This window comes from Prinia subflava, chromosome 20 (assembly GCF_021018805.1).
Source record: "Prinia subflava isolate CZ2003 ecotype Zambia chromosome 20, Cam_Psub_1.2, whole genome shotgun sequence".
Classification (NCBI taxonomy): Eukaryota; Metazoa; Chordata; class Aves; order Passeriformes; family Cisticolidae; genus Prinia; species Prinia subflava.
This window is the reverse complement of record NC_086266.1, coordinates 8,817,083-8,841,725: the sequence shown is the minus strand read 5'-3', so window position 1 is coordinate 8,841,725 and position 24,643 is coordinate 8,817,083. Positions and strand designations below refer to the sequence as shown.

Genomic DNA, 24,643 nt, shown 5'->3' with positions numbered 1-24,643 from the left:
CGGCGTGCCGGGAGCTGTAGGCCCGCCCCGCTAGTATCGTTCCCCCAGCCCGGCCGTGTTAAGAACAGGCAGCTAAACTAGTGTTAGACAATTTTATTGGGTCCCCCACGCAGCTCGGGGTGGTGTTTATTCTCCAAAAATGTAATTTAAAAAGGCCCGTGGCCTGCATGCAAGACCCCCACGCGGCACCCGCCCTGCTCAAGGAGCCGCACCTCAGGAGGTGCCCGTGTCTCCTCGACCCTCGGCAGCTCCCGCCGGGTCTCTCGGGTCAGAAGGAGGCGCTGGGCACGGGCTCGGGCCCTTCAAGGCTCCCCGGACGGGAGCAGGGGTCACACAGGGAGGGATTAGCCATGACAGGAAAGATGTGTGCTAATGTCTTTACAAACAATTCCATGGGTGAGGGTACGGGTGTCAAAGTCTGAGAAATGGGTCTTAATGTTTTGATTCACTTCAAGCCACAGGTTTGTTACAGAACCCAGACAGTCTGACTCCTGAAACAGCCAAATGGGTCCATACAAGACTGAGTTTCGGAACTTTCAGGGAAAATTACAGGCTCGAGGGGAGAATATGTGGTAGGTAATTCAGGAAGCTTGTACCTTCTCAGCATCTCGGCCAATGGGGTAAGGAAGAGGGCAAGATGCAGCAAGGAGTTTAAGATAAAAGGAGGCCGCACCCTCTGAAACCTTGAGAGAGAAAATCCCGTGGGGCTGATGTCCCAGTGGACTCTCTCCCTTTACTTGAATAAAGTTGCAGGGCTCTTCTGTCTCCTTTATGGACACTGGCTTTTCATAGTGTGATCTTCCCTACAGCCACATGTACAGAAGAGCTGCTGCTCCAAGAGAGCACCTGGTTTGTGGCCAAACCAACCTGGACATCAGAAAACAAAGGCACACACAGAGAAAAACATCTGGCCCTGAGGCCAGCCCTATCCACAGTGAAGTGGCTGATTTTTGCCTGGCAGCCACTCCTGCACTCACACACAGCCAGCCCAGGGTGCACCACAGGCTGCATGGGCAGTGTCACCCTGCCAGCTCAAGAGAAGTTCAGCCGCTGTCCATCACCACCTTAGAAAGAGCTCAGGGTGTGACATCCACCTGACAGAAACCACATCTTCTATGTTTCCTAGAGAGGATGTGGCCCCCCCAAACAGAGCTCCCACCATCCAGGCTTCTGGTGCAGGGAGTGCCAGAGCCTTTCACAGCTGTGTTAGGTGTGGCCGAGATCTGCCCACCCTCAGGGCTCAGCTATGAGAAGACTAGAAAGATTAAAGTGCATAAGGGAGTCTGAGAAAGATTGGTGGAACCAGGTTCTGCCCTGCCTAACAGGAACAGGAACAGGCACCCCAAAATACACAGGTTCAAGGGGATCCTGTATCCTCCCTTGCCAGGTGAAGGCAGTAACTTAAAGGAGTGGGTAGAGGCAAACCCACACCTTGCCCACCTTACCTCCCCACATGCCTCTGTACAGCAGGTATGAACCCCTCACCTGGAAGGCCAGGCAATGGTCGGTGTGGATGTTAGTCCATCTACGCCAGAGGCCATGGCTGTGAAACCCCCAGACCATGTCCACCTCCACAAGAAAGATAGGTTAGAGTTGTAGGCGAGTCCCATATGCCACACAGACAGCACTCTTACGGAAGTCTGCTGCCTCCGTGGGGCATAGGTTAGGCACAGCACTAGGAAACTTCCCAGCTGGGTTCAGCTTCAGACTGTTATCCACTGCTGCTCTTCCATGTGAGTGGCAATGAAACCACAACACATAGTCCAAGGGAAATCAAAGGAGACTTCAGGGCCTGGGGATGGCTGTTAAGGGATTCTGGAGCACAGGTTCTTTCCTCTGTCCTTCCAGTTGTGGACAGTGACATTGAAAGAGATGGACTCAGTCTCTTGAATATATGGCTTGGTGCCTGATGTCACTGCCACAATTTCAGGGGTTTTAACACTTTTTTAACAAGGCATGCTGCTCTTAGATGGGATCAACCTTTCCCATCTAAGGTTGAAAAGGGGAAGGGGATCTTTGCTCAGAGCTTGCTCACTGACAGCTGTAAACCAACCTTGGAGGGGGACACAGATGATATCAGGCTGGCCTGTGATGAGCTGTGGGACATTGCACGGTCAGTGGGTGCAAATGAGGGATCTTGGCCTGTTGCTCAATGTGCTGAGTGTACTGAAGTCTTAGGAAGGAGAACCAGGGAGCCAAAAGGGAACCCCATGTCCTCCACCACTTTATGGCATGTGTGGCTGATCCTCATCAGTCCAACTGCCCCGTCCTGAGTGGGGGCTGACCTGCAGGATAGATTAGTGTCCCCACCCCTCTCTGTGTCAGGCTGTCAGAGATGGGACACAAGCCAGAGATGAGCATTAAAAGGTTGGTTTTGACTGCACAGGTAACACCAAGTAGCCAGCTCAGAGCTGCTTCACAGGGCACAAGAACTCAGGAACCTGTGACTTGGCCATGAGCACCACTGCCACAAATAGAGTAGAGGTGTCCCAGCCAGCCAGAAGCCCTGTACTAGCAGCTTGGCAGTAAAAGGGATCCTGGCTACTCTGCACACAGGAAACCCAGCAGGGGATGATGGGCTGCCTGCTTCCACGCAGCATAGCTATGGCTAGACTGTATTGATTTTGGATGTGCTGGGAGAAAGGCTCAGGCACCATCCCCTATTCCTCTAGCAAAACTTTTCCATCAGCAGCAGGAAGAGCAAGAGCCTCAGCCTACACTAGCATAAACCCTGCTGATTTGGAATAAAAAGAAGCACAGAAGAGGTTAAAAACTGCAAACCTGCTGGAGGCAGGGAGAGTGTGAGCTGGTCAGAGAGCATTGTAATGCTGAGCACACAGGTCTGGTCAGGGGAGCCCTTCCCAACTCCCTCAAACAGAGGTCTTTCCAGGGGTGATGGTTCAGGAGGAGTCTCGCTGGCAGAACCTTCTAACACAAGCACACTTCAAAGCCCAGCCTTTCCCTTGCTCCACAGGCCACGCAGGCACAGGTCAGTTTAGGACACATGCCTTCTGTGGAGTTCCTCAGAGGGCTGCTCACCCACTAAGAGGCCAGGGCTGGCAGGAGAGATGGCCATGCAGGCTGCCTTGCAAACTAATCTAGTGTTCATCTTTGCAAGATGTATGAAACAACCATCCCAGAGCACCTACAACCCAGTGAGGAACTGCAAGAGCTACTGCATGGAGCAGCCATCTGTGGGCAGAAAGTCGTACACGTACAAGGCCACCGACTTGGACAGGTAGGTCATGGTGCCAAACCGGCCGCTCGGTGCACTGTCATACAGTAGGCTGCAGATGCCAGTCGAAGGATCCCTCTCCAGCATATGCTCATCAGCGCCCAGGGCTTTCTGGATTTTGGACAGGGAAGCAGAAAGGCATCATTAGGAATAAAAGCAACCCCCTTATCAGCTTCTATCCCAAGCACCCTCTGTTGCACTCAGTATGACACATTGGTGATGAGCAGTGGGAGGAAGACACTACAGCTCTGCTGTGCCCCATGAACACAATGGGGACAACAGGCAGGGCTCTCCAAGCGAGTGAGCCCTGCACAGCTATGGGGAATGTAGCCAGCAGCCCTGGGTGAGGCCTGGCCCCTACCTGCTCCTCATAGAAGAGGTCATTGGCTATGTGCAAGATCTTTTCCACAGCTATAATGCCACCAATGGTGTGCACCTCCATGTCCACCAGCATGGTGAGCACTAAGATAGCTTCCACCAGCAGCTGCCTGTACTCTGGCTGGGGCACACGGTTGAGGACAGACTCCACATGCACAGCAAACTTAATTTCACCTGGGGTCATCTGTGAAGAGGTAGAAAGAAATGTACCTAGAGCACTGTATCACCTGCCCAATTCCTGAGCTATGCTGGGCAATCACCCAGGGTGACCAGCACATAACAACCAATGTGCCCCATTCCCCATTCACGTGAACCTCCTACCTCTCTGGTTGTTGAAGAGGGAAGAACAAAGCCCTCCACAGAGAGGCCATGGCACTGCAGAACAAGAAGCAGAGATCATGGTTATGGCTTGGAGAAGCACCATGCTGATACATAGGTCCAGCCCACAAATTTGCTCCCACTTGAGCACCAGTGCATGCTGCCCATACACCTCAGCTCTGCCTCCTGATTGCAGTGCAATCACTTTTTTGTGCTGCTATGATTCCATGTAGCATCACTCCTTTTCCATCAGTTCAGCATCAGCCAGAGCTTGCCCATGCCCCCTGCATGGGGCTCTGCTCCCTGGCTCGCCATGCTGAGGATGGGCTGTGCCCAGAGCACCTTCAGCTGTGGTTCTAGCCATGCCGTTGTCTGCCTGATGCCTGAAGCACCTGACCAGACCCCAGCTCCTCTCTGCATGGTGCAGGCTGAGGTAGGCCCTACAAGACTACAAGGCAAGTGCATGTCTTCCACAGCTTTCCAAGGTCAGCTGCAGGCATTGGCTATGAAGCATCTATCTACACAACATCAGGGACCAGTCCTGAGTGTCTAAGTCCCCCTGGCAAGGCTGGTGCCTGGGACTAGAGGCTCACATGCATGGAGAGGCACCAGCTGATGTCTAACTCACCTTCTGTAGGACCTTCCAGACCTTCTGGTAGAAGCCCACAGGGACACGGTTAAGGGCCCCATCCAGCCGGCGCCTCCGCTGCCACTGGCCCTGCCGGCTGTCCTTACTGCCCTGGTCTTCTAGCATGCTTGAAAAGGAATCCTTGCCCAGCAACTCTGTGTGCCCAGCAGACTGGGCAGAAAAAACAAGAACCACAGAGACTGCTGCAAAGTTAAATATCCCACAGGAACACAGCTTGCTGCTGCTCAAGAGTTTGTGGTTCTCCAGCAATTACTCCCAGAGATAGAGCTGCCACCCCCTGACCCCAGCAAAGCCAAATTTACAGCCCCAGCTCTATGTGGTACCCCCCGCAAGAGCTCAGCTCCTTCATGCAACCACAAACAGGACAGACCCCATGTGCAGCCAACAAACACAGGTTACCAGAGAGGACTTGAGGTCGGTGTCCCTGGACTGCAAACTGAGGGGCTGCAGGAGAAAGGAAGAGATGGAAATGAGACCATGCCAGAGCAGGGGAGCAGTAATAGCAAACAGAGCAGCAGCAGTACAGATCAGGGCCACGTCACAGGAGAGTTATGCTAGGGCCAGGGTTGGCTGGAGACAGAGCGAATTTTGAAAGGAAAGCTGCAGAGGGCTGCACACGCCAGGGCTGCAGCAGCAGTGGGTTTATGCTGGCCTGCACACAGGAATAGGACTGCTACTGCTCTGCTGGCTTCTGGTATGGGCAGGGATTTAGTCTCAAGCAGACAGGAGGACCAGTAGGAAGGTCACTGCCCACAGACAACCCTCTGTGATGTCAGATTTCACACTACAGTTAGTTGTCCCTAACTGCTGCATAAGCCTGGCTCCAGCAGGGGCCCAGCAGGGGCCCCAGCAAGTTCCATCCCTCTGATGACAAGACACCTTGTAGAGCTCAGGACTCCCCCTGGATACAGGCACAAGAGGGGGTCCTTGGCATTTGTAGCTGACCAGAGGCCTCTTTCCCCAGAGAAGAAATAGCTGGGGAGGCTGCAGGCAGGATCCAGTGAACTGTTCAGCAGAGTCACTACTGGTCATGGCACTGGCAGCATTATGCCATCCTGCTCAGCAGAGTTTGTGGATATAATGAAATGTATTTGAGCACAGCTCCCAGCTGGCTGTAATGGCAGTCACTTAGAGGGGAAGCCAACTCATTGCTGCAGCAGCTGAGGGAAGCTCACTGACTTGTGCATGCAGGGAAGCTGCCCTTGTGCATGGCATGAGGGGTAAAAGCTGAAGCTGCAGGACCCGGGAGGCTTCACCTTACTCCCAGGTAGAGACTGCCTACGTTTATCCAATTGCTGCAAGAGAAGAAGGAAATCAAGATTCTGCTGTTGGAAGATGTCCACCGAGACACTAGCTACACCTGGAACACCACATGGTCCTCCCCACCCCTAGACTTTCTCAAGCAACCCTGTGCTCTCCCTGAACTGCCACAACAACACCTACCCACTACCAGATTCACCCCAACTTTCCCCCTAGGGCAGAAGTGGAGACAAAATTAGCTCCTGGAAGTGTCAGCGTCTCTCACTCTTCCATCAGTTCTGCCTGGTTTGTAGCTGGTTTTCACCCACAGGACCTATCGTGAGAGGCTTGCACCACCTGCCCTCACCTGTTTGATTTCACTTTTCAGTCTGATGAGGCCAGTGCGCTCAGGCCTGGTGGTCCCAACAGCTCCCATGTCACAGATGGAGACAGCAGTGGTGAGTGACGAGTCCACTGAATGCACTGGTAGGGAAGAGAGGTCTAGAGTGGGCAACATCACGCAAGGCATGGCCATCCCTTATTGCTGTCTGGGCACCTCTGCATGACTTTGCCCTCTAATATGATAGCATCAGAGATCCATGAGCACAGTACAGAACTGCTTCAATTCAGACCCAACCAGGTCAAGTGCCAAACTAAGCAAAGCTCAAATAGCCATGAGATTTGTGCATGAACCCAGAAGTCACTCAGCACTATCCTTATGAAGAGCAGAGCTTCCTGCTGGACCCCTCCAGTACTGAAGCACCTGTGCCGAACATGGGGGAAAACAGAGACACCCCTCACAGGTAGGAACACGTAGATCTGGCCAAGCTCTGCACTCAGCTTTGCCCCAAGATGCTCTTTGCTGGGACTTACCACTCCTTTCCACCCCAAACTCCTTGCCAGAGAGGATGTGGTAGAGGAGACTCTTCATGTCTGATGGGCTGAGATTCATCAGGTTCTCTGTGGCTTCTCCAGCTGGAGAGAAGAGAACTGTGATTTTGTAGCCTGCCTCAGTCCTCCCTACGACATTTCTACCCTGCATACCATTCTGTGAGCAGGGGGAGCACTGGTACAGGAGCTCATCTGGCAAGGACACACATTAACTCCAGGTGTTGCCTGTAACACTGACTGTTCCCGTGCCAGCCCAACACATGCTGGGATGGAGATTGCAGTGCAATCACTTGTTTATGCTGCTCAAGAACATGGCCAGCTGCAGACACTGGCAGTTCCATGCAAGGCCTTGTCCTAGCCTGAGCTGCCCACTTTTAACAGTACTCCTTTCTGGCTGACAGAGCCCCAAGCATCACAGCATGTACCCCAGCACCTACCCCAGCTAGGGTGCAGTCCCCGCCACGTGTACCTGAACAGCGCAGGGAGTGTGCCAGCTCTGTTGCCATCACCTGGATGATGAGCCCAATGCGGATGCGGAACATCTCAGCAAACAGTGCAGGCTGTGTGCGCATGTACATGGCCAGGTACACCATGATCTCCTGGAGGGGCAAGGGCAGATCACCTCACTGCTGTTCACCAGGGCAGACACTCAGTTATGAGGTCCCCTGACACCCTGGCTCCTCACCTGGGTGAGGATGGAGACACTAAGGTTCTTCTCACTGGCTTCATCAATAAGGCGAACAAGTTCCTCATATGGGATCGGGCTGGGGCATGGACAAATAGCAGAGAAGATGAGAGGCAGCAGAGCAAACCCTGCATACCCCCAGTCTGTACAGCCCCAAGAGGAGAGATATAAGCTTGGGACAGCCACCCAGGACCACTGCTGCCCATGGACCCCACAAGAGCAGACTCACACCCAGACCCAGCCCAGCATGCCTGGAGAGAGAGAGGTGTCATACTCACGTGGAGATTGTCTTCTCACGTGGCTCTGGGGGCAGCCCCACTGTCAAGTGTTTCTGGTGAGACAGGAGGTCAGTACAGGCCTGGGGACAGAGAGGCAGCTGCTGTCAATAGCTGAGGGGGATCAGCACAAGCAGAGGGAGACAGAGCTGATGCAGCCATGGTTCACCTGCTCACTCTGCTGCCTCCTCTCCCTGACAGACCTCAGCCTGCTGGAGGCTGGCTGTACAGCTATTACCTCATCCAGAGCTTCAACTTTCTTCTTAAGGATGCCAGAGATGTAGCGGATCAGGGCCCACTGGCGTGTCTCCCCCACCCGCACATACAGCTCAGTGAGGAGCTCCTTGACGGTGGGGCCAGGCTCACTATCCAGCCCTGTGTGCCACTCGGGTCCCCTGTGAAGGTGAAGGAGGTGCTGTGTTATATCCAACAATTTGCCCGTTGCAGTTCCCTGGCAGGCCCCCTGGGCTGTACCAAACCCCTCTATGCACTCTGAGCCTTCAAGACACAGAGATCACCCTACCTGAGGATGTGGAGCATGTAAAGGACGTCTGCTTGCTCCTGCAGTGTGGGACAGATGCACAGCTGGTCCACCAGTGCTTTGCAGTCCACGTTGCCATCCTCATCACGTGGCAAGCTCATCTCTGTGTAGGGTGTGTGGCTCTGGGGGAAAGGAGACCCGTGCTGCTGATTAGCACCACCAGCACCCTGCACCAAATGGACCCATGCATATTCCCCCTCATCAAACAGTAAGACTTCCCCTTGCAATCCTGCAAGGACACTTTGGCTATAGCTGAAAGATAGCTCAGTTTGAGAGACAGAGCTCACCTTGCCATCCAAGTCATGCTGGTGGGGTGAACTCAGCAGCTTGACCGACTGCTGCGATGCCTGGAAGATCCTGCTGGGGACATACATCCCAACATCTAAAAAAAACCCACAGGTCAGTGGAGACAAGTCCAGCCCAAATCACCACTACTGTGCCCCAAACTACCTCAGACACTCTGACACTGCTCCCCCAGCAGTCCTTGCAGAGAAGGTGGCTATGGGAGAAGCAGCCCCTATCCACCCACTCAGAGGAACACTGCAGGGAGCTACCATCCTTTACTGAGTTTCCCCGGGGCTGCACAGGCAGATACTCCATGGCCAGGACTAACATGATGGACATAAAGTGCCTTTGCCCAGGTAAAGACTTAGTTCCTCTGCAATCCGTGGGAACCCCAGCATCACAGAGCTGTGAAAGCTCCCAAAGTACTTCAACCTGAGTTCAACAGAAGGTATGGGGGGTGCTGGAGTTACTCACTCTGGACATGGAGGTCCTTGGCCTTGGATGCCAGGGACATGAGGTCACGGGTGGTGTGGACAGCAGCCCTGAAGCGGCTCAGCCCTCCCCGCTGGGTGGTGGGAGGCAGGTTTGACTGGGGAGTAGTGTGCTGCAGCAGGTGATCCAGATACTGAGCAACCTCATCGTCAGTGTCCTCTGGAAGGGAAGGCAGCAGAGCAAGGTTCAGCCACTTTGAGTTGTGGCACCCAAAGGCCCAGAGAGCTCCCAGCTTGCCTCAGCAGAGACAAAGCTTTGCTGGCTGCACGAAGTGACAATGTAAGGCCAGTGCTGGCATACACGTGGGCTAATGGACAGTGCAAGCAGTGAGGCACACAAAGCACCCCTGTTCCTACACGATTCCTGCCTGGGACACTGCCTGCCACAAACTGGGGTTCCCTCCATATTCCACCTTAACAGAGGAAGCAGTGGGGCTGCAGCATGTCTCTGATCCAAGCCCGTGCAAGCACAGGAGTGTCCCACTCCAACCTTGTGGGAAAACACTCACACCCCTTCTCTCCAGGGAAAAAGTGGGGAGGTGCAGCCAGAGGCAGCTTGTCCAAGCAGAGACCACTTACAAGCACACTGGCACAGCAAGGGCATCTTCCAAGCAGGACTCCAGCAAGGGAGCAAGGCAAGGTGGGTTTTGCAACAGTTATTTGTAAGCTGGAGTTACAGGAAGACTTATGGTTGCTGCCTTGCTCTTTAACCAGCTTCAAGCAGCTCCCAACACGACATCAGGAGCACCACAGGCACTGTGCACTAATAGCAGTATGGAAGAGGGTGCTCAGAGGCCAGGCCTCTGCTCAGTCAGGAGGTAAAAGTGAGGGAATGCCCCTGGGGAGGAACTGCCCCAGATAAAACACAGAGATGTCAAATGCACTTCGAGTGGGCCACAGCAAAGTTATGCTGCTCTCCAGCTGGCAAACTCAGAGGTGTGTTGGCCCCAAGAGATGAGATGCTGACTGCACCTGAAGCAGCATGGCATCCCCTTTCCAACCCTAGATGGAATGCATCATGACAGTGCCTGAAGGCTAGGCTGGAATAACCCTCTAAGCACTACCCTTGAGAACATTCACCTGCCTAGCTGCAGCATGTGACCACAGGAAAAAGCTTAAAATTTAGCATCTTTGAGATGCTATTGAAAGGCCAGGCAGATCCTCTCACTTGGAGCTGGGAGGCAAAGCAGACACCTTGGACAAACCCTGATGCAGCCTGTAAGGAGGCTAGAGGTGAAGTGAGAGAAGGGCAAGGAAAATGAGCATTCAGAGTCCCAGCAGTGCATTCACTGGCTGCAGGAGCTGCCGAGGTAAAACAGATAGTGGGAAGGCTGATGATGACCAGCGCTAGGTAACAAAGGAGATGTCCCCAGGCCTGCTTGCACGGAGACCAGCAAAACTTCCACCCTGCCATAGTCTCAGCACAAGTAGGGGGTCTCTCATGCTGTGATGGGCCAAGGCACTCTCAGGTACTCTCTACACAGCACTAAGGCTTCAATTTGGCACTCACTGGAGCAGTTCTGCCCAGGGGAGGGGCAAAGGCTTTGGGAAAAAACAGATTAATTAGGGACACAGTAGCTTTTCCCCCCACCTTGGTCACTTTTTGCACTGCCATTTATGCATCAAAGACCCTCAGCCACATCTCCCAAGCGGAGGCAGGCTGCCAACCCTTTATCTTTTCTCCACATAGCAGCTTATGAAGGTCAGAGCCACTCACTCCAGATAAGGTCAATAGAGGGCCAGATGAGAACATGGTGAAAACCCAAGCACATGAAGAACACACCAGTGTATGCTGGCAGGGAGGTTGGGCGTTATGGTTGTAAGGATGAGTTAAGCATTTGCCACTCCACAGCAGTGACTGGCCTGTTCTCCCTTACCATCCTCTGCTATCTGCAAGCCATGCAGCCACTCCTTGGTGTCTAGCTTCTCAAAGCTGTCACTGCTGAGCCTGTAACTCTCAGCAAAGACCTTACCCTCTGGCTCAGGGTCCATAAAGCTGAGGTGCGTTCGGCATGAAGTTGTCAGGAACTCCGACAATTTACCAGTCTGAATTCTGGGTAAGAAATAGGAAGGTCATATGGAGAGGAAAGGGGAGGTGATACCCTTGGTGTGACTGCCTGGTGGCTCCAGGGCATGCCCTTTAATGGGGAGAGGCATGTCCACCAGGAGCATACACACCAGTGTCTACTTTAGCTGCCTGCAACTCTTTCAGCCATTGGTGGGCATGGAAGGGCTGCCCAAAAGCTATTAGATGAATCCTGCAGCCATGGGTCTGATGACATGAAGAGCTATATTCTCTCTTTCATCTCGTCTGTTGGGATTGTAGCCCTAGGGCACACTGATAGCCTAGCATACCCCAGTATATCCTCCCCAGCTTGCTCCCCCACAGCCTATGCTCTGCCGAGCAGGTATTCTCATAACCAGCCTCTTGGAAGCCATCAGCCCTCTCCCTCCTGTACTGCAGGAAGCTGCACTCACCTTGCACCACCAAAATACCCATCCTGCAGCTTCTGCAGCATCGCCAGCACCGTGGGATGGACACTGCTGCTGGTTTCGTCTGTGTGGAAAATGCACAGGCAGTCAGGCTCTCAGGCTCAAACTGATTCCCAGAAAGTAACCCAGGACCAGGTGGGCATTCAGACACCCAAAGCACCATGGCCAGACACTTTTTCTGGGGTACATGGTCAGGCTGTGGTACCAAAAGCACCACCCAAAAAAGGAAATTCTGGACCATCCAGGTTGGATTCGAGGAAAACCATGCCAGGATGCACTCCAGGCTCCTTGGATTTCACCTTGGGCAGAAGCAGACAGTACCAGACAGGAGCACCTAACAGCCCCGTGCTCTGTTTCTGCTTTTCACATGAGGAAGCAGAGGAGTGGGCTGCTGTTGAGGACAGGAGGCATCACAGCAAAAGGCACGCTCAAGAAATTAAGGGGATTTCAAGTACACAAGGAGAGACAGGAACTTAACTGCCTTAAGGCAGAACGAAGTCACCTTCCTGCACCAGGCTCACAGGGAAGCCATGAACTGCTGCAGGCAAGCCAGTTCTACTCAGTGACTTTGCTGCTTCTGGTTTACTGTTTTCCCCTCTCTGTTGACTAGGAAAACCTTTACCAGGTGCTCACTCTTATGGAAAAGTCAAGACACAGAAAGAGCACCAAGCATTTCTATAAAGAAATTGCTTTTTTCGTCTGGCTCCCAAAAGGCCTTTCCACAAGCCTATTTGCCTGGTGCCTGAATACATCAGTGCCAGCAAACAGCCCTTGAGCTGCAGGAACTAGTACCTGACAGGCAACCCTGTTAGCTGCCAGGCCAGGTGCCCACTCAGCATGACTCCTCTGAGCAGTAAGCTCTTCACAGGACACTACTGGCTGCTCCAGCCTCACCAAGTCCCTGTTACTGAGATGGTCACACATCTGCCCACTGCCTTCCTCCTGCAGAGCTACTTCCCAGGGCTGCTCCAGCCAAATGCCTTGCGAGGTAGGAATATCCATACCGAGCATGGTGTGGGAGATGGGGAAGGTGATGGTTGGTCGCCCAGTCATCCTCCAACGGCTGCACAGGTAGGAGAGGTCTGTCCTCAGCATCTCCACAATCATCTTGTTGTCAAGAGCCAGGTAAAACTGCTGCTGGTCTATGAACTGTGAGGACAGCAAGAGACACGATCAGCCACCACATGATCAGCTTCATGCATCCACCAGGTCCTTATGGTGCCACCCATGCCTTTCCACAGGCACACAGTCAAGCCAGCCATACTGTGCACCCACAGGCCATGCACCTTTGCACTGACAGCTCATTCCACCCTACTTAGCAGGTGCTCATACAGCCTAGCAAGGGACCCTTAACCCCCCAGGGCAGCTACTGGCCACTAACAACTATGAGGACGTAACTCAGCCACAGCTCAGCAGCAGCAGCATCCAGCCCCACACAGTGAGTCCATGTTGTGCCTATTCCAAGTGAATATGCACTCCCCATAGTGCTAGGCTTGCAACACTGCTTGTCCCCTGGACATATGTCCCTGGCCTGCCATCAGCCTCCTCATGGTATCCTTGTCAGGGTAAGCATAAATTTTCATCCAATACTGATCATTAAAAGGCTCAAGCTGTCCCACACAGCCAGGACCACCAACTGTGTTGCCTCATGCCACAGAGTTGGACTACTCCACGCTCCCAGCTGTTTAGACAGTGTTGGGTCACACCTTAGAATAACTTGGGTACCCAGCCATTGAAGAAACTGCCTGCCCAGTTTCATATCACAAAATAGATAAGAACGAACCTGTGCAACGTTACTCACCTGTGGGGTAAAAGCAAAGATGCTCTTCCTGATTTTGTAGAGCTTGGAGGTCCCAAGGACACCCATATGTCGGTAGGGCCGTCCAGTAAGGCACATCTGCTTGTTGCGGCCTGGGAGGGCAGGAAGAGGAGTCTTTAGTACAAGCCTGGGACCCCTCATGAAAGCCACCCTCATGGGTGGCCCTCATGGGGCTGCAGCAGCAAGTAGTGCCAAGCCTCTTGCTACCAGCTGGCAGCGAAATGCTAGTTTGTAGTTAGAATATCCCAGAAGCCTGTGTCAAGTTGGTACAGCTCTAAGGGACAGTAAATCTCTGGCCTCAGACCTGCCCAGAGGGGTAAAGCCATGCTGAAACAGCAACACACAGCCTGTCCTGACTTCTGTAGTGTCATACCTTCTGGTCTTTGGGCACGTCAGAAGCTGGAGCAGGGCTAGGGGTGCCCCTCTGCATAAGGCTCGCCCCCTAAGCTGACAGCTCTATCAGCATTCCAGTTGTTCCTGGGTTACTCCCAAAGCCCAAGATGGTGCAGCAACAGCATTACCCCTTGCTTGTCAGCTCTGGCAGCTGCCAGGCTGCTCTCCCTGCCCATGTCACACTTGGCCTTTTGGTGGCCTAAATTAGCTGCCAAATTAAATCACAGCAGATCAAGTGTCTCCTTTGGCCCAGGCTAGATCTGACTCCTGCAAAACAAATCCCATGTCCAAGGGGTTGCAGCATCAAGGAGCAAGCAGGCAGAAGTGAGCGCATTCTCCCTTCACACTCAGCCCTGCTCACCCGCCAGCAACAGCCATACTGCCTGAGCTCTGGGCTCTCTTTGTCAGGGACAGCCAGACGGCCCTTCCTGGGGTCTGACTAGCTTCCTTCACCCAGATCTGAGTACAGGAACAGAAGACAATTCCTGCCCACACCAGGTTCAACCTATAGGGATCAGAGTCTCTCTCTGTTCCTGGGGTGACTGTGCAACTGCAAGCCAAAACTCTATCCCTGTCAGAATCACACTGAACAGCACTGTCTACCACCTTGTTCCCCTTGGCAATTAGTGGCTTTATCAGGCCTAGAAATGGGCAGCAGAATCCTCATCAGCCAAACAGAGAGCAGGACACAAGTGTCTATGAGCAGGAGCACCATGGGTGGGACAAGACCCTTCTGCACCCCTTCGGCTGCAGGAGCAGGGAGCCCAGCTCACCCAGCCGGGCATAGATGTGGCTGAGGATGCGAGCAGGCTGCACTCTGATGGGGTAGACGTCTGCCACAGTCTCCACATCAATGCCCTCCTTCTGCAGGATTGCCTTGATCCCCTCTGTTTCAGCCAGGATACACACTGTGGATGGAAGACAGTCTCAGTGCAACAGAAGCACAAGGGTGTGAACAGCACTGCCCCATGCCTTTGGGGACACATACAAGGCACCACACCACAGAGAGGAAGCTGTTTGGAGTCCCTTGGGAACTAGTTCCCACTGCAGAAGTCTGCTTTGCCCCTCCTTTATACACACTTTATACACACGTCTTCCTCACCAAGAGGCAGGAAGACAGTTTTCAACCTCTCTGCAGAGGAGGCTGCAGCTGCAGATGATAGTTTTGTGGGTCAACACAGGATAAAATGGAAGGACTTGCACCCCGCCTTCCATCCACCTTGCCAGGGCTGAGGCTGGGCTGCATTGGCAGCAACCCAGCAAGCAGAGCCGACTCTGCGAATTCTGCACAGCCAGAGCCCCCCCGCAACCTGCCAGGCTCAGGGGTTTGGGACTGGTTCCTTTCCCTCACCTTGGACCACCACATCAGGCTTAGGGACAGTCGCGAAACGGCGGTTGAGGGGATCTATTTCACCAGGAGCTAGAAACCCCTGTGGAAAAAAGGTATAAAGAGATTAACATTTTATGGGTAGGATAGAATGGGTGATGCCAATCCACCTTTAAGAAGTCCTGGGCTATGGAGGTGACAACTTCCCCACAGTGGGTGGCAGCATTTATGCCTTCTCAGCTCAGAGACTGGTCCCATAGCCCTCCCCAGCACCCAGGGTGATCCTACCTCGGCCATCAGACAACCCAGGATGTAGAGGGACTGTCCCCACATATGTGGCAGCTTGCCCATGGGTATCCTGTCCACAGTGTGTGGATTCCTGTATTCTTCATCCACCTGGAAGACAAGCCAGGAGGTCAAGAAGGGATCCACAGACACAGGATGCTGAAGGATGCATCCTCACTGTATCCTGAGGTCCAGCAGTTCAAGGCTTAAAACAAGGCCTGACAACAGTATTTGTCACAGAGGATCCAAAAGAGCCTGGTTACATTCCTCCTCTCTTCTTATGACTGCCCCAGGCATCCATGTCAGACAACAAAGCGGCTGCTTAGACCATGTTTGGTTTCTGAGCTCAGCCATCCCACTGAAAGACTGACATGCCCCAGGAGCACCCAGAGAAGCTTTCTGATACTGGTGAAGAGCACATCTCTCCTGGATGACCTGGGCATCAGGAGGCCACTGCTCTTAGCCCAAGCCCACACAAATCCCCTCACCAGTGAACTGGAACTCAGCACCACCTACTCAGCCCAGGCCTGCTTGTCCTGAGCCCTTGGAGCACTCAGTCTCTGAGCAAGCAGACTGTCAGCAAAGAACTCTTGTGTGTGGGAACAAGAAACACTTTGGGAGAAAAAAACCCAATTTTTATCCAACACAGTCTCATAACAGCTCCAAGCCACCCTTTTATTACATGAGGTTTCCATCCACTACATGGGCTCCTTTACTAACAATTTGGCTTAATAAGCATTAAAAACTTAATTATCCGGTAATGAGACCCGGAGTTTCAGCAGTTGGACTTTCATGATCCTGGTGGGTCCTCTCCAACTCAGAATATCCTGTGATTCTCTAAGACACTCCTGCTTTCCACCATAGCTCAGGATCACTCACCTTATCTGGTGGGACACTGTACAGTTCTGGCAGCAGGCATACCCCATTCTTCCCCTTGATGAGAACCCCCTCAAGGGCTTCCCGGTACTCCTGCACCTGAGAAGAGAGGAGAGGGAATCTGCTGCTGCTGATGGCTCCCTGCATCCTTCCTCTGCACACTTCTCCTGCCAGGGACTTTTTTCCACTAGCCCAGCAGGTCTCGCCTCTCTTACCTGCTCCATGTTTCCACTGAAAATCCCGTCAATCATCAAGTATGCCCAGAAGAGAGGCCACTCACACTCAATGTTCTCAAACAGCTTCAGCTCAGCAGGTTCATAGTAGAGGCGTTTGGGGTCCTGTAAGTGACATCAAGGCAGGTGCTATGTAACAGGATCCCCTCAGACTGACAGGGCTTCTCCTCCTGAGACCCCAGCCTCAAATGTATCCCAGCGCTCCTCTGCAGATGGCCAAGACAGAACTGAAAAGCAGTTTCACCTCCAGCCTCTGTTTTCTCCATTGGACTACCCCCTCCTGAGCCTCCTGCACTGATAATGGAGAGACTTACCCTTCCTGGGGTCTACCTGGTCCCCAGGAGAGCATCCCAGAGCCCCTAGAAAACCCCAGATGCTGTGCTCTTGTACAGCAACAGCACAACATCCCCTGTGCCATGCTGGGTCCCCTTTGCCTTGCCTGCTCTGCATGAGCCTTTCAGCATCTGTCTCCTCCAGCATCATCAAGCTGGCCCAGACAGGTGAGAGGGCCTTGGCTGGTCACACAGTACCAGAGAGGTTCCTCCAGGGCCCTCCTGCCATGTCATTCCACTGTGAGCCCAACACATGGGAAGTTGTCAGGATGAAGAGCTGCCTGCGCAGAGTCTTCCCACCACAGCTCTGTGTGGTATAGTGCCCTTTCTTTGACTTTCCCTGCTAACTGATCTGTCTGCTGCAGAGGAAGGAGAGTGCTGGCCTTAGTAGACTATTCAGGCAGAGGACAGAAGGAGAAGATGTCTTCTACCTGCACTCCAGCCATAAGCTTCCAAAATCCCATCAAATTCCAGCTAGCTACATGCTTCCGCAGGCACCCTCTCCATGCCTCACAGTTCCCCAGAAGTAAGTAATCGACAACTCTGCATGCTGCCAAAGCTCATAAGCACTGGGAACATTGGACTGGAGATGCTGGTGCTTCTCTCTGGCTCTGGAGGGGGGCAGCCACACATGCTGCCTATTATGGGCAGGTCTGCAGAGGCGCAGCATAGAAGAAGCATTCAGAGGCACCCATGACCAAAGGTTACAGGCCCAGCAGCTGGTGATGACTTAAGAGCCTCTGAGTATAATTTCCTAGTTCAGTGGTTAACAAATGAGACTGTTGCTTATAAAACTCTCCTGTTTTCTCTCCCCAATGCAGCAAACTCTCCACTTGCTCCCAGGGCCATTCTGGCAGTACCCAAGCTGACTGCTGGTCTAGGAGAGACAGAAGCAACTTTGTGACCTCTAGGGTGACCATAGATGAGGCTGTGGGGTAGCAGCTCTGCAGCCACCTCCCTAGGTCTCCAGCCCTTGCTCAGGGCTGGTGCAGCCCTGAGAGAGCCCATCTCAGCAGGGCTCCCATGCTGGGCACTGGTCCCACCTTCTCCCACCCTAAGAAAGACACACCACCAAGTCCCAGGATGCAGGCAGAGCCAGCCTCTGGCCATCTGCTATGGGCATGGATGGGACGTACCACCTCTCCAATGAGCTCTGGCACTTTGGGGAGCCTTGCCCAGACCTATGACACTGCCAGGGGCTACTCAGGGCTCTTGTGTTCCCAGTGCTCCCCAACACAGCCTTTGTGCTGCATCCAGGTGAGCTGCTGCTTGGCAGTCAAGTTGTGCCAGGCAGCAGGGCTGAGGACACTCACCTCTTTGGGAGTCCTGTATCCATCCCGGAGGAAGCGGCAGCAGCCATAGCGCCCCTGGAAGGGAGGGAAAGATTTGCTGAGCAAGAGGCACACTGTGAGATATCTTGTACCTCCAATGCAGAAGCAGGGACAGGGTGTTTCCTTCAGCCAAACACCCTCTCCCTCACTCACCCAGCATTCAGGTACCACAATCACAGCCCCAGGCCACAGCATACAGGGCTGCTTCTATGCAAACCCCTGCCACAGGTCATAGAGACTGGAAGAGAACATGCCCCAGCAACCCCCCACAGAACATGCTTTTGGGAAAAAAAGGGGCTACAGCAGTTTGGACTGCAGCTGTCTCCTGGGAACAGTGGGACAAAGGCAGAGATGCTCACCTGCAGCTTGGTGATAATCTCCTGCTTGGTGATTTCCACCAGCTCCCTGTCCTCCACAGCAAATGCCGGGTAGGAGATGACAGAGAGCACGCTGGCATCCACCTCCTTGGATGTGGAGGCCCTCGGCAGCATTGAGTGGAGGATGGACTGGGCAAAGGGGAAAGAGAGGTGGTTAGGCTGTCAGGCATCATTCACACTGCAAATCCAGCAGATCACAGTTCCTCTTGCAACAGTATAACGCCAGAATGGGTCTCACCTGGCAGTGCTGCACCTCATCTGACAGCACCCGTATCACCGACTGTGGGCCTCCCTTGGCTCCAAAGAGATCCAGCTCATCCAGTGCCTCCAGGGCAGCCTGCAAGCAGGGTGAGACTCAAAGAGGCATGTCCTTCACCATGCTGCTTACCTGTAAGAGCTCTCACGCCATGCTAGTCCCTGTGTGCAAAGCGCTGCCCAAATTTAAAAAAATTTGAACCCTGCTGTGGCTGCAGAACATCTCTGGTCAAAATGGGACCACATCCCCAGACATCAAAAGGGCCTGGGACATTTCTGCCACACCCTCCCCCCCAATTAACTTTCCTCTCCTGGTTCAGGCAAAACTTATGCTAGAAGGGCACAGTTTTATTCCAGTGCACAAGAAGAGTCTTGCTCCCCAGGAACCTATCACTGCACAGGACATTGAGCCTCAGCAGTTCAACATGCCCAGCCTGCCCTGTCAAAAAGCAGCTCAGGGCCACTGGTGCTCCTCATCCCGCCAGTCAGCATTTCTTCACAGCTCACCTTGGCCATGCCGACAGAACTGGCATTCAACTCAGTGATGCCCTGGTTTGTCTTGTCCCCACGCTCCCATATGCCGAAGTCCTGTGAACCAGGCAGTGTTTCAGACATCCAGAAAGCCTTTGAATCCCACCCATCCATAGTGCTTCCAGAAGGTGCTGGTGTGGCTTCAGGGGGAACTCACAATGTTCCCAGACACCAGACCAGTATCTCCACCACTGAAGCATATCCCCCTTCCCCAGCACATGCTACCCACCGCAGTTTTGTAGGCAGCTTCAATGTAGAACACAAGGTTCTGGATAAAGTTGACTTCATCCAAGCTGTGAATTATGTGGAGGCCTAAAGCAGAGGGAAAAATTCACATGAGCCGCTCCAAACCCACAAGCACACTCAGGATGGGGCTGCAATAACCCAGGGACGATTCCTCCCTGCTGCATGCCTGTCCAGTGGGAGCTATGTCCTAACTGATTCCATCTCCAGTCCCATCCCTTACAGCAGCCCTGGGGCTTCAGACAAAGAGGGGCTTTTGGAGAGACCGACATCGAGGGGCCCAAACCCACCTCAGGTACTGTGAGTGTAAGAAAACAGTGGGGGTCATGGAATCCATTGGAACAGCTTGGCACCCAGGAAGCTGCACCCAAACTGAGACTCTGGTAAACCTGAGGACCAGAATGCTCAAAGCTGCAATGGCAGCCCCCAGCATTACCTGAGGCCGTCATTTGTGCAAGTATGAGGAGGTAGAGGGAGGTAGCATCCATCTGTAGGTGACCCCATTCATGGTCTCCTACCACGGTGGCACAGGTGTGGGTGTTATACTTGGCATGCAGGCAGTCCCTGGTGCTCTGACTGTACTTGAAGGCCTCTACCTTGTCCACCTTGAGAAGGACAAAGAGATGCAGGCATTCATCGAACCCTGTCTCCAGAGAGATCTGACAGCTCCCAAGCCAACGGCTGCCCCATGCCATAAATGGAGCACATGGAGTAGTGCCTGGCAGGGCAGAAATTTCACAGCCCCTGGGCTGAGCTCCACTGTACACCAAAGCAGTGAGCACAGGCTCATATCCTGCTGCGGCACAGGACTGCAGCAGTGGAGGGCCCACTGCCACAGCTGCACCATGCAGAGAGAAAAGGGTTACCCCAAATGCCCTCAGGGAGGAGAGCGGTAGAATCCTAGTGCCTGCCAGGCCACAAGACAGGGAGCAGCTGGCAAAGGCTCCATTGGCTGCCAGCCCACAGCTCTGGAACTTCAATCACACCCAGGACAGATGCTTACTCAACTTATTTCAAGACTTGCTGGAAGGAGGCCTTTCCTCTGCTCATCAGGGAAGGCTGGGGAGGGCCGGTAGGACAATAGCCTCTGCGGCATAGCTGAGCTTCAAGGAGACCACTTGACACTCAGAGGTACTCCCCAGCCCCTACCTGTCTCATCATGCACTGGAGCAGACCCCGCATCAGCTTCACCACGCTCTGCAGGAACAAGGAAAACAGGTTTGTTAATCTCCAGAAGCCCTGACTCAGGATCAGCTGGCTGACCTTTGTGGGGCTCAGTGTCTGTAATCAGAGCCCTTGCTCACATTTTCACAGCCCCTGGGTGACAGCAGAGGGAAGATTTCTTGGTCTGCCAGCAAGGCCAGGTTGCCATGCTATTCAGCGGGACAGAGCATGGCTGCAGGACATGGCTCCCCAGCCCTGGAGAAAAGCGCTGTGGCCCCAGATCACCCCGGAGTCAGAGGTTAAGACCCTCTGGTTGGGCTCCAGTGTGGTCTGGGAAGAGCAGGCTCTGACATCCATTCCGACTGCCTGCCGCCTCAGGGGACAGCCGTGTCCTCGCCCTCACTGCACTGCCTTTGGGCCCCTGACCCAGCTGCGCCAAAGGCTGACCAGACCGGGGTGACGGCCGCCCCCGAGAGACACCAGCCCCGCCCCCGCCTCCTGTTCCCTCCTACCTGCTCCAGCTCGTAGGCCTTGGCCTTGTCCTCATCGCGGTCGGCATTCTTGCGGTAGGCCAGGCCAAGCCCCCACACCGCCAGGATGCTGTACACGTTGTCTCGGACCCAGGCGTCCTGGTGATCGGTGCTGGCGGGGAGCAGCCCCGTCACCGCGTCCTGCGGAGGGGACACACCGTTCACACGGAACTTCCTAGCCCAGCGGCCAGCGGGGCGCGCCGGGGCCCCGGGTCTGCTCCTCGTTCCCGGGCAGGGTCCGCACCTGGTGGCGGAGGATGGTCTGCTGCACCAGGCGCCCGTAGCCGTCCAGACGCACGCCCGAGTTGCTCCGGCTCCTCATGACGACGGCGGCAGCAGGACCAGGACCAGAACCGGCACTGGCGAGACGGCACGGGTCCTGTTAGAGCCCCCGCCTCGGCCCGCCCCTCCCCGCTTTCCCCCGCCCCGCCCTGCGGCACCGCCTACTCGCTGCCACCGCCGACGCTACTGGAGCACCACTGCAGCCGCTGAGCGGCCGCCCCACCCCCGCTGCTCTGCGCTCCTCGCCGGCCGCGGCCTCAGCCCCTGGGGAGGGTCACTACCGATCGGGCAGGACCTGCCCCGAGGGCGGGGGACGGTGGCGTTCGGCGCCCCCTGCCGGGCGAAGGCCGAGCAAGGCTGAGTGTGGATACGCGGCTGCAAGGACAGATACACGGCTGCAAGGACAGACACACGGCTAGAAGGACAGGCACACGGCTACAAGGACAGGCACACGGCTACAAGGACAGACAAACGGATACAGGGACAGGCACACTGATACAAGGACAGACACACGGCTACAAGGACAGGCACACGGCTACAAGGACAGGCACACGGCTACAAGGACAGGCACACGGCTACAAGGACAGACACACGGCTACAAGGACAGGCACACGGCTACAAGGACAGACACACGGCTACAAGGACAGGCACACGGCTACAAGGACAGGCACACGGCTACAAGGGCAGACACACGGCTACAAGGACAGACACACGGCTACAAGGACAGGCACACGGCTACAAGGACAGGCACACGGCTACAAGGACAGGCACACGGCTACAAGGACAGATACACGGACGGATACAGGGACGGACATGTGGACGCACAGATACCTGTGCCGGTGTGGAATGGACACACGGACTACTGTGTGGTGTTGGACTGCAGAGACTCACGGATGAGTTCGTGTACTGGTGTGAGATTGTACAGACACACAGACGGACACACAGATGGGTACACATACCAGTGTGGGTCTGTATGGACACACACACGGTAGGCGCATGGGCAGACACACAGACACACGTGGACAGAGGCATGGACACGTCCATAGGTGTGCACGTGCACATAGAGGCATGGGTGTGCACACACATGCACACGGTAAAGGTGTGTGCACAACTCCCTGCACTGTATCACATGCACAGGCAGACTCGTGTGCACACATACCTCCACACGCACACATGTGTTCACAGCTATGCTTTGTATTTCCATGTGTCTGTAGCACACAGCAATACACACACACACAGGTGTGCAAACCTGTGGATACCCACAGGTATACTCATCCATAAGCACACACACACACACAAGCACATGGACACACTTCGCATGCACATACACAGTCATACACATGCACACACACCCAGAGGCATACACTGCATATGCCTGCGTGCACACATGTGCATCATACATACGTGCACTCACACAGCTGCACCAGCAGCATTTGGGCACAGTGGGCTCCTGGAGATCGCAGCACACCTCATCTTTGGGACCGCTTTGGGCAGGTCCAATCCAGGCTGCATTGGACTCTGCAGATGTTTGGCCCACAGAGGCAGAGCCTGCAGGTGCCATGTGCCACCCTGAGGCACACATGACCCTGTCACCCATGTAACCTGCCTTTGCACAGCTAAGCAGGGGCAGGAAGGTGCTGAATGTGGGCAGGGTGCATTGCGTTTATCTTCTGTGCAAAGCACCTGGCATAGCCCAGCCATGGCATTGCCCCATGGAGCTCAGCAGCAGTCTCTCCCTGGCCCATCCCACAGGACATATGACTGCTGGACAGTCCTGTCGCAGCAGTGAGTGCATGCTGTCCCTTGGTCTCTGGGGGTCCCAGTACACAGTGGACATTCCTGGGGACACCAGTGGCTGTCAGCACTCATACTGTGGTTGGGCACACACCCAGCCATGAGTGCTGTGCCAGGATGTCCAGAGGAGCAGCATCCCTGATCTGGGGCACCTGGATGGGAGGCCAAAGCTGGGCTCTGCTGGGGGGATGCCTAGGCTGGAGTCACTGGAACTGGAGGACACCACAATGGTGTGCACAGGAGTCCATGGAATGTGGGCAGTGGGGAATGGTGTAGGGGTGGGGGTCCCAGGGTCAAGAACTCCCAAAGTTGATGGGGTTGGGATACTTGTGAGGCCTCATGGCTGGGGACATCAGGGTACATGGGGTGGGTCAGTGGGCTTGTAGGGATGAGAGATGTGAAGAGTCCCAGGGATGCAGGTAAGGCTAGGCAGGGGGTGATGCAGGGGATGAGCAGGGGTCCCCAGTCACTGCAGGCCCTGATGCTGTGACTGTGCTCAATGCTGTGCCAGCAGTGGCCACCCTGCTGGCACAGGATCTGCTGCCACGGGTCTGCTGCCCTCTGTCCTCTAGAAGGGTATTGTGTGGGGCATTTGGGGGGCCACATGCACCCCCATCCCCTGGGGCTCTTGGAGCACCCAGAGGGGCAGATGGGGCAGGGAGGGGTGTCCTGAGTCTCCTGGCACCTGCCCCTCACGCCCAGACCCACCTGGAGGGAGCTGAAGAGAAGCAAGGGGAGGGAGAAGAGTAGTGCCAGGCTGATGGTGATGTCTGGGGATGGTAGTGGGGACTGCCATTCTGAGTGCTGAGGTTTCCATAGTGCTGCAAACTCCATCTATCAGGTACCTCCACTAGGCACTGCTGTTCCCAGGTAATGGCTCTGCAATTACATTTGTGACCCTGGGCAGAGAAACAGCCCTTTGTTGTCCCCCACACCAGCTGGGTGCTGCCAGCACCTCTGCAGGGCACCCATGAGGCATCTGGATCCTGGCCATCACAATTTGCATCCAGCTACAGTCCCTGGCAGGGTGCCTGGGGAGCCACTGCTCTCCACAGCTGAGTGACCTCCATCCTGGTGCCCCTGTACTGTGCCAAGCCCAGATCTGACCCAGCATTGCAAGGGCACATGGGAACATGTCCCCTCTCTGCCCAGTTCCAGCCTGGAGGATGTGGGGTGTGAGGTCTCCACTTAGGAGGGGCAAGCAGGAGGGATAGTGAATGGGCAGCCTGTGGAAACAAAGCAAAGCCTCAGTGTGGGGTTTGGGGCAGGGGGAGGAGCTGGGAACAAGGCAGAAGAAGACAGGGATGTATTAGTTGGCCTGGGGAAAAGAAAGGGGCCAGTGCAGCCCCCTGTGCTGGCAGCGGCTCCGCAGGCAAGATCCTGGCCTGAGG

At 54.7% G+C, this 24,643-nt stretch overlaps 1 protein-coding gene across 4 annotated transcripts; it reads right to left on the bottom strand.

Annotated features, from left to right (window-relative positions):
- Window positions 1–78: 78 nt before the first annotated feature.
- Window positions 79–21,755, bottom strand: PHKA1 (phosphorylase kinase regulatory subunit alpha 1). 4 transcript variants are annotated; one of them, XM_063416794.1, is made up of 34 exons: window positions 21,624–21,755; window positions 21,421–21,535; window positions 21,159–21,317; window positions 20,632–20,679; window positions 19,919–20,087; window positions 19,469–19,551; window positions 19,216–19,296; window positions 18,692–18,790; window positions 18,436–18,582; window positions 18,059–18,112; window positions 16,396–16,518; window positions 16,184–16,279; window positions 15,308–15,415; window positions 15,044–15,122; window positions 14,466–14,600; window positions 13,282–13,391; window positions 12,485–12,629; window positions 11,466–11,544; window positions 10,961–11,040; window positions 8,971–9,147; window positions 8,499–8,593; window positions 8,194–8,333; window positions 7,909–8,065; window positions 7,674–7,753; window positions 7,396–7,474; window positions 7,180–7,309; window positions 6,693–6,794; window positions 6,187–6,302; window positions 5,837–5,875; window positions 4,980–5,024; window positions 4,560–4,730; window positions 3,935–3,988; window positions 3,597–3,797; window positions 79–3,346 (listed from the first exon to the last, which is right to left on the bottom strand). In XM_063416794.1, the coding sequence occupies exons 2-34, from the start codon at window positions 21,496–21,498 to the stop codon at window positions 3,173–3,175; spliced, it is 3,633 nt and encodes a 1,210-aa protein (XP_063272864.1). In that variant the 5' UTR covers window positions 21,499–21,535; window positions 21,624–21,755; the 3' UTR covers window positions 79–3,172. The 4 variants fall into 4 exon arrangements, with proteins under 4 accessions (XP_063272864.1, XP_063272867.1, XP_063272866.1 ...); XM_063416797.1 differs by lacking the exons at window positions 3,597–3,797; window positions 21,624–21,755 and having other exon boundaries at window positions 21,421–21,591; XM_063416796.1 differs by lacking the exons at window positions 4,980–5,024; window positions 21,624–21,755 and having other exon boundaries at window positions 21,421–21,591.
- Window positions 21,756–24,643: the final 2,888 nt, after the last annotated feature.